Source organism: Engraulis encrasicolus, unplaced genomic scaffold (assembly GCF_034702125.1).
Source record: "Engraulis encrasicolus isolate BLACKSEA-1 unplaced genomic scaffold, IST_EnEncr_1.0 scaffold_27_np1212, whole genome shotgun sequence".
Taxonomy (NCBI): Eukaryota; Metazoa; Chordata; class Actinopteri; order Clupeiformes; family Engraulidae; genus Engraulis; species Engraulis encrasicolus.
Window position 1 is genome coordinate 2,719,859 of NW_026945566.1, and position 12,858 is coordinate 2,732,716.

Consider the following 12,858-nt stretch of genomic DNA (forward strand, 5'->3'; position numbering starts at 1 on the left):
TGGCCGTGTGATCACATGCTATTGGCGTTGGTATGGCTATGTGATCACGTTATTTGAATTGTAGCGTTGGTAATGGCCGTGTGATCACATGTTATTTGGGTTGTAGCGTTGGTATGACTGTGTGATCACATGTTATTGTGGTTGTAATGTTGGCATGTCCATGTCCTGAGTGATCACATGTTGTTGTGGTTGTAGCGTTGGTATGGCTATGTGATCACATGTTATTGTGGTTGTAGCGTTGGTATGTCCATGTCCTGAGTGATCACATGTTATTGGTATGGCCATGTCCTGAGTGATCACATGTTATTTGGGTTGTAGCGTTGGTATGACTGTGTGATCACATGTTATTGTGATTGTAATGTTGGTATGGCCATGTCCTGAGTGATCACATGTTGTTGGGGTTGTAGCAGAGCATGTTGAGCTGGATGTTCTCGTCCCAGTGGCGCAGCAGCAGGAACAGCGAGCGCGCCGCCGCCCTCAGCCCCGCCAGGTCCAGTCCCGCCGGCAACCGTTGCCCGCGCAACCAGAAATCCGCCTTGGCGGCGATCAGCTCCCACTCCACAAAGTAGCCGGCGCACCGGTGCTCCAGCCAGGCCAGAGCCACCGCCGTGGCCCAGCACAGGCTCTCCAGGTCGGTGTGAGTCTGGCCCAGGGGTGCCTCCCCTCCAGCCTGGGGCTCGCCGGGCTCCAGAGAGGACACCTCGCACATGTCCGTCTCGGACCCCCGGCCGCTGTCCGCTTGGGGAACCACCCCGCTGGGCAGATCCGGGGAGCCCTCCTCCGAGCTGGCCGGGTCGGACAAGACGGTTTCGGGATCGGGGCCGCGGCCCACCACCCCAGGCCTGGTGGAGGGGGCCCTGGAGAGGACGGTCACCCCTGGGGCCTGGCTGTCTGGGGCTTGGATACCCACATGGAAAGGATATTGTCAAATCAAACACACGTTTTACAAGATTTTTAATTTCTAGAAGATTATTATATGACAGTAACAGACAGATCTATATTTGTTTTGGTGAATTTACTCCTGAGAGTGCCCCCTTTTGGTGTTTTCTCATGCAGAATGATTAGGTGAAACTAGTATGAACAAAGACCAAATTGTACATGGCATTTAGATATAATGTGAATGATACTATTACTTTCTTTGTATGCTTCATGAAAATATTTTAAAACTACAAACTTTATATGAAGCATACAAAGAAAGTAATTGTATCATAGACATTATCTGTAAATGCCATGTACAATTTGTACTTGTTCATACTGATTTCACCTAATAGTTCTGTAGTTCAAAGGGGGCACTTTCAGGAGTAAATCATACATGGAATGTATTTTTAACATAATTCTTTATAGTTCTTTACCATTTTTTTCCGTGTGGATAGTCGGGGTGGTGGAGGTGGGACTCAGGGACGGGACCAGGACAGGGGGGGTGTCGTCGGGGTGGTTGGCTGGCGGGGAGAGGCAGCGTATGGGGGGGCTGAGGCTGCTGCGGTGGCTGGTGTAGGGGGACGCACGCTTCAGGCGGTCCAGCGGAATCTGGATGCACACGGAGTACGACTCGTCCAGACGGAACGCTCCGGAAGCCAGCTGCAGGTGCACCTGTGTGAGGAGGGGGAGGTGACCATGACAGAGTTGATATTATCATTTTTATAGGTGAGACATATGTAAGATCTATTTTGTGGCCAATTTTCCCACAGGAGAACAAAGTTGCCTCATAATTATGCACGCCTGATATAGGGTATTGAGCTCCTTTGAATACACATTCTTTTTTTATACAAATCAGCATGACCTGGAATGCTTAAATCCAATAAGATTTTATGAATTTCATGTTCATACCGGTTGGTGTTGGAAAATGTGCATAAAATGACATTTTTATAGGCCAGATATTTTATAGGCCAATAGAAAAAAAAATCTAAATAGGTTTAATAACGCACCACTGTGTTGTTTTACTGGAATGTGCATGTATAAGGGCACAGATTATGATTTTACGGACCACATGGGTGAGCAATAGAGAAAACAAATAGCTTTCATTTTTTCAGGACAGCTCATCGTGTTGTCATTATTGCTCCATTTCCTTTTTTAATCAGGGAAAATATCCTCCTGAGTTTAAAACTCTTCTGATAGTCTGTAAGTCACTTAATAGCTTAGGTCCTAAATATATTGTAGATATGCTAGAGCAATATCATCCTAAAAGATGTCTTAAGTCTTCAGAGTCTCCTCTACTGGTTGCGTCTCGGGCAAAATCCAGACAGGGTGAAATGGCATTTAGTCATCATGCTACCGAATGCAGGAACCAGCTTCCTTCCTGTACAAATTAGAAGTGCCCCAACAGTGGCATGTTTTATGTAAAAAGAAATTAAAAACAATTTTATTTTCCTCTGCCTTTGGTGATGGTTAGCTATACTTTCCATCATACTTTCTACAATAACTTACATTTTTTTCCTTCTCTCTTCTTTTTCTTTTCTCTTGTATAGCACATTGAATGACAGTTATGTATGATAATGTGCTATATAAATACTGTTGCAATTGCTAACGAGGCGATAAGCCCGCCCACAGCCTGACTCACCAGAGGTAGGCGTGTCAGTATCAGTTTGCTCCTTCTCCATCTGTCATGTTGAGTACAGCTCGTAGACATGTTCCCCTAACTTCCTTGTTTGTAATTATGACACTGTCTATTTAAATGGCTAAATTTGCATTTTTTGGCGGCCAACCGCAACCTGTAGCCTAAGGTCCCCTGGCCATCTTAATTAGCGGGTCGGTCTCTACAGCCTCACTCACCAGCGGTAGGTAGTTTGGCGTCTCTTTATCTGTGTGCTTCTCTGCTACAGCCTCACTCCACAGATTTTTTAACAACAGCTGCTGAGTGACTTGAATGTTTTATAATGTTGTTGAGATTCGTTGTGTGTTTTTATGATGGACTGTTTTTATTTATTTCTTAGCTCTTATTTATTATGTATTTGTCCTGTCTTCCTGTTATGTGTCGTGTATATGACCATGTGGCACTCAATTTCCCCTTGGGGATCAATAAAGTCTCTCTCTCTCTCTCTCTCTCTCTCTCTCTCTCTCTCTCTCTCTCTCTCTCTCTCTCTCTCACTCACTCACCAGCGGTAGGTAGTTTGGCGTGTCTTTATCTGTGTGCTTCTCTGCTACAGCCTCACTCACCAGCAACCTGTAGTAATTTGCAATTTTGGGCAGCCCACAGCAACCTGTAGTCTAGGGGCCCAAGGCCCAGGCCATCTTAATCCGGCCCACAGCCTCACTCATCAGAGCTAGGTAGTTTGGCGTGTCTTTATCTGTGTGCTTCTCTGCTACAGCCTGACTCACCAGAGCTAGGTAGTTTGGCGTGTCGGCCTCTGTGTGCTTGTCTGCTTCGGCTGACAGGCAGTGGGGCTTCAAGGCCGTCTGTCTTCCTGAGGCATTGGTGGACATCAGCCGTCCCAAGTTAAACCTTTAGGGTCACACACATGCACACACACAAACCACTTTCATATGGCACTAAAGGTCGTTTTTTAGGGATTATGTACTAAAAAAAAGAAAACCCAATTTAAACACTTTCACATAACACTTAAAGGAATACTGTCCCATTTTTGGAAATAAGCTTATTTTACACCTCCCCTTGAGTTAAATAATAGGCTCTTACCTTTCTCCTGTACTTCCAACCGTTTTCTAGTTATGGCAGTGTACATTTTACCTCCAAGCTAACAGTTAACATTGAGTCCTATGAGACCAGTTAGCCGCGAGCTGGTCTCATAGGACTCAATGTTAACTGCTAGCATGGAGGTAAAATTTGCACTGCCATAGCCAGAGAACGGTTGAAAGTACAGGAGAACGGTAAAACCCTATTATTTAACTCAAGGGGAGGTGTAAAATAAGCTTATTTCCAAAAATGGGACAGTATCACTGTAAGATTTCTTCCGTTTTTTTTTTCTCCCGTCTTTCCGTTTGCGGCCCCTGAGGTCGTTTTATCCTGCCCCGAATATCATTTTAATGTTATGCAACTTCACATGAAATATGACATATTTGGAAAAGGAATCTTAGAAATTACATTTCCAATGCAATTAAGTTATATTCAGGGCGGGACCTAGAGAAGGTGGGAACTATTTTAAAGGTGTCTACCTTCAATATAGGCCTACATTGCATGGGGAAATCCTGATTTGTGTTCATAGTACGGCCCTCGGAGGACTTTTATGACCCTTGTAGGAATTTGAAGTGGCCCCTCGAATGAAAAAGGTTCCCCACCCCTGTCTTAAGATATGACTTAGCCTACTAAAAAAAGGAAAACCAACAAGGTTATACTCCATTTGTATTCCCTCATATTCAGTACTGATGATGATACTGTATGTACTTCGCATGCATTTAAAAAAACAAAAACAGGCCCTGCCGTGGGCAACCGGTAGGCCCTGCCATGTGGCCGACCCGGGTTCGATTCCCGGTCCGGGTCATTTGCCGACCCCTCCCCATCACTCTCCCCATTCACCTCCTGTCCACCTCTCAAACTGTCCTGTCCTCAATAAAGTTGTAAAAAAGACCAAAAACAATCTTTTTAAAAACAAAAAAACAACAAAAAAAAACCCAGACAAATACAAATTGATTTAGCAAGAACTACCTACCAAAGTGGCTAGTGATTTGAGATTATTACTAGCTGCAGACAAGTGGTAGCTGCCAATGCTAATACCTGATGTGGGCCCCTCTCTCTCACCTGGAGCCAAAGAAGCTCTCCACTGACTTGCTCTCTATGGAGCGCTGGGAGCGGGTGGAGGCGTTGGAGGGGCTGGCAGGGTGCGCACTGGGACCTGTGCCTAAGACAGTAGTAAACATCATCATCATCATCATCATCATCATCATCATCATCATCATCATCATTGCCGTTGTCATCACCACTACCATCATCATCAACATTATCATCATCATCAGCAGCATCAGAACCATCACCGTCATCATCGTCACCATCATCATCACAGCCACCATCATTGTCATCATCCTCATCATCATCATCAGAGATTAGATCAAAATAGCTCTAAATATGCTGGTCGTAATGAGTATTCAAGAGAGGCAACCAGTTACTCTGTGAAGTGTTACTTCTGAACCAGATAGTAAAAAATACAGTGTCAATTGAACTTAATTAAACTAAAAAGAGTTCACGTAGCCTCTTAGTCGCCGGCGGGCCTATTCACTATTTGCCGAAAATACTCAGCTACATCATAACAACATTGCTATGACAGTACAGAGAGCCTTAAGTAACAAATTAAGACATAGCCATTACAATTGTGGTGACAGTAAGGTCATAACACACTGTAGGATCTGCACTAAGGGATAAAGAGTACACTGGGACCAAAAAGACTCTAGAAGAAGATGTTTAAAGGGACACTGTGCAGGAAATGGTCAAAAAAGGTACTGCAACTATGCTGCTCATTGAAACTAGGCTCCCTATTGCCAAATTTGATCTTTACATGAAAGTTTACTAAGTAATAAAATAACATTTTTAGTAAAATCCAAGTACAGTAATTTTTGCAGCTAAAAATGGCTATTTTTGGAAATTCAAAATGGCGGACCATGGAGAAGATCCCCCTTTTCATGTATGAAAAGTGCAATTTTTCCAGTGATAATGAATACTTAGAATTTGATGGTGGTGGTGAGTATTCATGAAAAAGGTAACATTAGTGAGTGGGCAGCATGAATTCTGGAAATGAACAACTAAAAATCTCACACAGTGTCCCTTTAAGTGTTGAATTACAATGGCATTTTTTACTGTGTATTTATCAGCTAGTGACTTACTGCTGTCCCAGGAGGTGAGGCTGCAGGGGGAGGCTGGGGTGTCGTCCCGATCTGGAGACAGGAGAGAGAACACACAGCACCACTGAAACCATAGGCGGTTGTTGCATTGAGTAAGGTCGAGCAATTGCCCAGGGCCTCATCCTATCAGGGGGCCTTGTCATTGCATTACGGCAGTGATTTTCAACCTATGGGCCGGGGCACACTGGTGGGTCCTGAAGGTATACCAAGTGGGCCTTGAAATAATATTCCAAAAATTATAATCACATTTTGGTGTGTGTTGCTGCTGATTTATGTGAGTTTTATTCGTAATCGGGTCAGAGGTGGGCCCCGAACATTTGTGACAATTTCGAGTGGGCCCCAAGTTGGAAAAGGTGGAGGTGAAGGGAGAGAGGGGAGGGGGGGTTACCTGTGGAGGTGAAGGGGGAGAGGGGAGGGGGGGTTACCTGTGGAGGTGAAGGGGGAGAGGGGAGGGGGGGTTACCTGTGGAGGTGAAGGGGGAGAGGGCACTGGGGGTTACCTGTGGAGGTGAAGGCCTCCTCCATCTCCTCGCTGTCCCGGCTGGAGGGCCTGCGCCCCAAACCCACCGAGTGCGACCGCTGCCTCCTGCTGCTGGTGTGGGAACTGCGACGCACCCCGAAACGCACCCCTGCTATAGTAGAGCAACTTTGATTAATTCTGAGGGAAATTAAGGTGTCCATCAGCATACATAAATACACAAATACATACAATATAATACCCATATGCATGACATGATGTATTAACATATTGCACATACTTGCATACATTCAGGTATTAGTCAGTGGAGATCAGTGTTAAAGTTACGATTACTGCCAGTGAAGTTACATTTCTTGATGTAAGAGCAATACACAACATTAAGGCAGAGTGTTTTAATAACAATGTTAGCAATGTTAGTCGACTACATAGCCTACTGTACAATGCTGAATGTGACTGAATGAACGATTATACTGAATGTGACATTTGATAACAAGCATCTTATTAGGACAGTAATATGTCCTCCTTATAGGTTGCTTTGTATAAAATGTCTCAGTGTTTCTCAACTGGTGGGCCGCGACCCAAAGGAAGGGTCATGGGTGGGTCGCGGAGCCTTGGTGTAAAAAAACCCGTAATTCTAAAAAAAAAAAAAATCCAACTTTTCCTGCAACAATTTACAACTTTTATTTTGATAGGCTACTGAACTCCGTGTCATCTGTTGTCATAGATACAATCTGAATGTTTATGTGAGATAGATAGCGTGCAACCAGTCATTCGAGTCTTGGTTACATTTTGAGAATTGCATTGAATTGACTTGAACACTAAAAAAAGTAGGGTCGCGACCGGATGAGAGTGGAATATGGTGGGTCCCAAGACTGTTCCAATTGAGAACCACTGGTCTAAATGGAATATAATGAACGGCAGTAGCCCCTGAATCAGTGTTTCTCAAACTTTCTCAGACCGAGGACCACTTTGTCCCCCCAGAAATGTTCAGGGACCACCTGTGAACTGAATTGACAGTTGGTGGTTGCTAATTTGACACTGCTAATTTTGATACAGACCACTTACTATTTATTCACATTTACAAGTCTGTGTCATTGTGGTGAAAATAAGTCTTTAGCTATGTTTGGCTTTGTAATTAGGTTGCAAATATAGCCTACTGCTAGCTTATCTTGGAAAAGAAACCCCTTCGCGGACCACTAGAGCTTTGTCGCGGACCACCAGTGGTCCCCGGACCACACTTTGAGAATCACTGCCCTGAATAATGCCGTTCCACCAGTGGAACGCTGTAATAGCCAATGACAAGACTTTGCTACCATAGTACTACACCACTATGAATACACAGGCCTTTTGTATACATTACCATTTGGTCATTGCCACTCTGGTAACAGCTAACTTATGACAGCGGCCATGTTTTACTGGGATATTTTACCTGTGCTGAGAGGTTGTAGTTCGTCCTATGTACAATTACCTTATATCAGTGTTTCTAAAAGTGGGGCATAAGCCCCCCGAGGGGGGGGGGCGCGGAGGCATCTCAGGGGGGGCGTGTGACATCTGATTTAGATTTTTTCCCCCCAAGGAAATTATTTCCTGTTTCGCCAATAAGTCAATACGTTTAAAGCCCTCACCAACAATATATTATTAATTGTCATGAATTTGAATAGCATAGGAAATTAACACACATCTGCATTCGACTGCAGTCCCTCTTTGTTTAATCTCCACCAGTCAGCTCTCCTTTGATTCTGCGCAGCGATCGCAAAATCAGTCTGCACGAGTACTGCTGTTACTTGGGGGTGGGGGGGCTCAGAAGTATTCAGACCCTCTGAAGGGGGGAATGATGGAAAAAGTTTGAGAACCACTGCCTTATATAGTATTGAACACTGCACTTTCTTCGAATGTCCTCCTTGTAACTCGCTTTGGATAAAAACGTTTGCATAATGCATAGTCATTACTGGTTACTGTAACTACCATAGTCCTACTCTATACTATGCCATAACAGAGGGTCTTTAGTAATGCACTATCGTCATTGTCATTCTAGTAACAGCAAATTTATAACGCCATGTTCTAATGGGTTAAATGTAATCAGTGGTGTAGTCTATTTTTTTATGGTGGGTATACTGTATATTTGAGCTTTTTTTGAAGTGGGTATACTGTATATATTTGTGCTATTCAAAACAATGGATCAATCAATTTTAAGTGGGTATACTGAAATCCCTGAAATTTAGAAGTGGGTATACTCTGTATACCCGCGTTCCACGTAGACTACACCACTGAATGTAATGTAATGTAATATTGTACCTGTGCTGAGAGGCTGCAGTGCGTCCTTCAGGCCCTTGCTGGTGGTGGTGGTGCTGGTGCTGGAGTCCCTGGCACTGAAGGAGGTGTACATGCAGATGATGTTACAGCTCTTGCTGGTCTGGATGGCCTTCAGCCTGTACCTCTTGGCCGGGCCTGCGGGGCGGGCAGAGAGCTACCCTGGGTCACACTCAGCTGTAAGCCCAGCAATATGGGGCCTATACTACTTGGAAACTGGTTCAGAAGAAAACAGGTTAAAGGTGGGGTTGCAGGTATGACATCACGTTGGGGGAACTCCCCCAGGATTCTAAGGTTCTACATAGACTCCTATGAGCCTGCGGAACCCCCAACGTGATGTCATAATAGTACATTTTCTTAAAATGGTTAACCTGCAACCCCACCTTAAGAGGTAAATCATTTAATAGAAGAGCCTGGAGTGCTCATTTTCTTTCTGGTTTACTCCTGAACCAGCTTCTTAGTATAGGCTCCAAGAGACAAAAAATGGAAATTAGCCTCATGGCTATAATCTTGTTTATTTAGCATTTTTGTTTAAATGCTGGTAATATATGCTGTCCCTTTTTAAATAAATAAACTTGTAAACTTGTATGTCACTACTGTCCAACATTATTACTGTACATGCATTTAGCATACTAGTGTACAGGCAAACATACAAACAAACAAGTAAATAAATGCGCAGTTATGAACCCTGCACCATGCAACGACATTACTACATTACATTCCTATGTTAGTACTACTTATTATTACACACACTGATCACTTTAATTAGAATTAATAACATTAAATAACACCATTCTAGGTCTAAGTAATCTAAGTTACAGTATGCATGTACAATATGCTTGTCTTGTTTCATACAGCAGATGATGCTGTGCATACAACCAACTTGTGTCTCATTCAGGAGCCCTGCACAAGGCACAAAGGCATGGCAATGGTGTAATCTGCACAAGGCACAAAGGCATGGCAATGGTGTAATATGTGTTACTGGACAACTGAGGGTAGTAGTTCCCATTTTGAAACTTGAGACTTGGCTTCAACCTCTTGTGGCAATGCATGTGTGTGTGTGTAAACTTCCACGACATAGAGACATACATATCATATGCCAAACACAAATATACAGACATATTGTGTTTCAGGGAAACCAACAACTTTGTGATTTTTTCCGCACACCTCAGACGGCAGGTGCGCCAGCGATGAGATCACTAATCAGAAAAAAACACAAAATTTCAGCACACTGACCGCTTTTGCTTCACTCATGACGTTTTACGGTACATGCACACAGGGACGTCTTTGTGAGCAGTGCGAGTCCGAGAGGTTCGCGGGCTGCCTTGCACACTGCACAGTCAACGTCCACGTTCTATCCGCGTGCAGCAGCCATTCATTTTCAATGGAGCCCGCACATTGAACGTGGACTTCCGCGCAGGAAAATAGACTCGAGTTCTATTTTCAAGGAGCAACGCGGACATGTCCGGGCGGGACGGACATGCGCCGCGCTTACACCGCGCTCCTGTGTGCAAGGCATGATTTGTTTTCATGTATTCTAACAGTTTCGGACTGATAACGGACACATTCTGTGGACGTATTGTGGATGTCAGCGCCTTTGGTGTGAATGCAGCGTTAGTCTCAGACCTAGGGTCTGTTTCTCAATTATTGTCGTTGCTAACCATCTTAAGACCGTCTTAAAGTGATACTGTCCCATTTTTTGAAATATGCCCATATTACACCTCCCCTTGAGTTAAATAATTGAGTTGTACCTTTCTCTTGTACTTTCAACCGTTCTCTGAGTATGGCTGTGCAAATTTTACCTCCATGCTATTGCTAGCAGTTACAGTAACATTGCATACCCCCCCAGAAATTAGTAGTTGCGCCTCTGGTCCTATGAGACCAGTTAGCCGCCAGCTGGTCTCATAGGACTCAATGTTAACTGCTGGCATGGAGGTAAAATTTGCATTGCCGTACTCAGAGAACGGTTGAAAGTACAGGAGATAGGTAACACTCAATTGTTTAACTCAAGCGGATGTCTAATATGAGCTTATTTCCAAAAATGGGACAGTATCACCTTAAGACCATCTTACCTTTCCCTTGGATTTAGTGGTGAGCGTTGCTGTCGAGAGAGAGTTGAGTCGCTCGTACGAAGCACTTTGCTAACGACGATAGCAAAGACGCTTTCAAGAAACGGACCCCTGACCTTCATCAGGTAAATATTTGGAAACCATAAAAGACCATTTCTGCACTTTGGGAGTGTGCAGCACTTCTCTCTTCTTTCAGATATTTGGAACCAAACACACACACAAAAAAATGCCCACCATGCTCAATGTCAGCTTCCTTCTCCGCCATGTTCTCAAAGTCCCGGATCACGGACCGAGCGGCCAGCTGATGCACGATCTCCCCCCAGGGGTCGGGCGTGGCGGGCGGGGGGGCTTGCGGACCCCAGAGTGGGCTCAGGTCCACCGCCACCTCCCAGGACACGGGCCGCCCGCCCAGCAGCCCGTGGATGAGGGAGCGGGCCTGCAGAGCCGGGGGCTCGTCTGGCGGCGCGGCCGCAAAAAGGCACTCGGGGTCGGTGAAGCCATCCCAGTCCAGAGGGGAAGCTGGGAACAGCAGGCCATCTGATACACACAGACAGACAGACAGACAGACAGAAACATACAAACAGAGTGGGATAGAGAGACAGAAAGACATCATTAGCCAAATTACGTCAGTACTGAGATGTTACGAGACAAATTATTGGAAGAGAACCAGGACCCAAGTCCCCAGTCTTTGACATTGAAGCGTTTCTGAAGGGTGGGCACTCTGTGTCTATGACCATGTTTGAAGAGTGTTTTTTACGATTTTCCTGGGGGGGCTTTAAAAGGGGCATCCCTTTAAAACTGTCAGCGCTCTCCTGTCTATACTGTATGAGTTTCTGCATGCATATGTTAGTGCATGTTTTAACTCACTGGAGTCGGTGAGGCTGCGTCGCGAGAGCGCTCCCCGGGAGCTGGGCTGCGTCTCGCTATCGCTCTCCTCCAGGCGCCCCCCCACCGCCTGGTCGAAGGACACCTTCTCCAGCGCCCGCCGCAGACGGTGCATGTCCAGGTCGCCCTGCGGAGACGAGAAGCTGCGCGCGGACATGGCACACCGTGCCAGCGCCCTCTGCCTGCGACGACATTCCTCCTTCTCTGACAGACGACCACCTGCCTGCTGGGATACATGTATGTGCACAGTCGAAAAAATGCAGTGTTAATTTAACACTTAGAGAGTACTATGGGAACTGTGATTCTCAAACTGTGAGCCAGGGCCCATCACTTTCTAGAAATCAAAATAATATAATGTTAACAGAATGGCAGTAACCAAGTCGTAATGTATTACAAAGGGCCCTGTGCACTGTCATAGTGGTGGTGCAGTAACTATGGCTGTTGGATTTTTCCAGTGGTGGGACGGAGCCTGGTAAGGGGCTATGGATAGTTAGCTACTCTCTATAATACTTTCTCTAATTTCTACTTTCTTATTTTTCTTCTTCTCCATTTTCTGTTTTCCCTCTCGAGCAGTTTGAATGACAGTTGTGTATGATAATGTGCTATACCAGTGGTCCTCAAACTGTGGGCCTTCATTACCAAAAAATCAATAAACCATGTTATATGTGTTGCTGTTGACTATTTATTTGAGTTATATTGTTTATCGGGTCAGAGGAGGGCCCCAAACATTTGCAAAAATGTCAAGTGGGCCCCAAGTTGGAATAGTTTGGGGACCCCTGTAAAATACAATTCGTATTGCTACTGCTATTACTACTATTACCTGTATTGCTATTGCTATTACTACTGATATTGCTATTACTACTGCTATTGCTACTGCTACTGCTATTACTACTGCTATTGCTATTGCTATTACTACTGCTATTGCTACTGCTACTGCTATTGCTATTACTACTGCTATTGCTATTACTACTGCTACTGCTATTGCTATTACTACTGCTATTACTACTGCTATTGCTACTGCTATTGCTATTATTACTGCTATTACTACTGCTATTGCTACTGCTATTGCTATTATTACTGCTATTACTACTGCTATTACTACTGCTATTACTACTGCTACTGCTATTGCTATTACTACTGCTACTGCTATTGCTATTACTGTTACTACTGCTATTACTACTGCTACTGCTATTGCTATTACTACTGCTATTACTACTGCTATTACTACTGCTATTACTACTGCTACTGCTACTGCTATTGCTATTACTACTGCTACTGCTATTACTGTTACTACTACTATTACTACTGCTACTGCTATTGCTATTACTACTGC

General features: G+C 44.6%; 1 protein-coding gene across 1 annotated transcript in view; it reads right to left on the reverse strand.

Moving 5' to 3' along the window:
- Nucleotides 1–335: 335 nt before the first annotated feature.
- Nucleotides 336–12,858, reverse strand: part of vwa5b2 (von Willebrand factor A domain containing 5B2) — a 35,001-nt gene continuing 22,478 nt past the window's right edge. The window contains exons 14-22 of the mRNA XM_063193009.1: nucleotides 11,508–11,748; nucleotides 10,875–11,177; nucleotides 8,574–8,709; nucleotides 6,284–6,387; nucleotides 5,767–5,817; nucleotides 4,691–4,790; nucleotides 3,316–3,439; nucleotides 1,408–1,590; nucleotides 336–778 (exon numbers count right to left, since the gene is read on the reverse strand). Coding sequence (XP_063049079.1) covers nucleotides 386–778; nucleotides 1,408–1,590; nucleotides 3,316–3,439; nucleotides 4,691–4,790; nucleotides 5,767–5,817; nucleotides 6,284–6,387; nucleotides 8,574–8,709; nucleotides 10,875–11,177; nucleotides 11,508–11,748 — 1,635 coding nt within the window. The 3' untranslated portion in view covers nucleotides 336–385. The remainder of the gene's footprint in view (nucleotides 779–1,407; nucleotides 1,591–3,315; nucleotides 3,440–4,690; nucleotides 4,791–5,766; nucleotides 5,818–6,283; nucleotides 6,388–8,573; nucleotides 8,710–10,874; nucleotides 11,178–11,507; nucleotides 11,749–12,858) is intronic.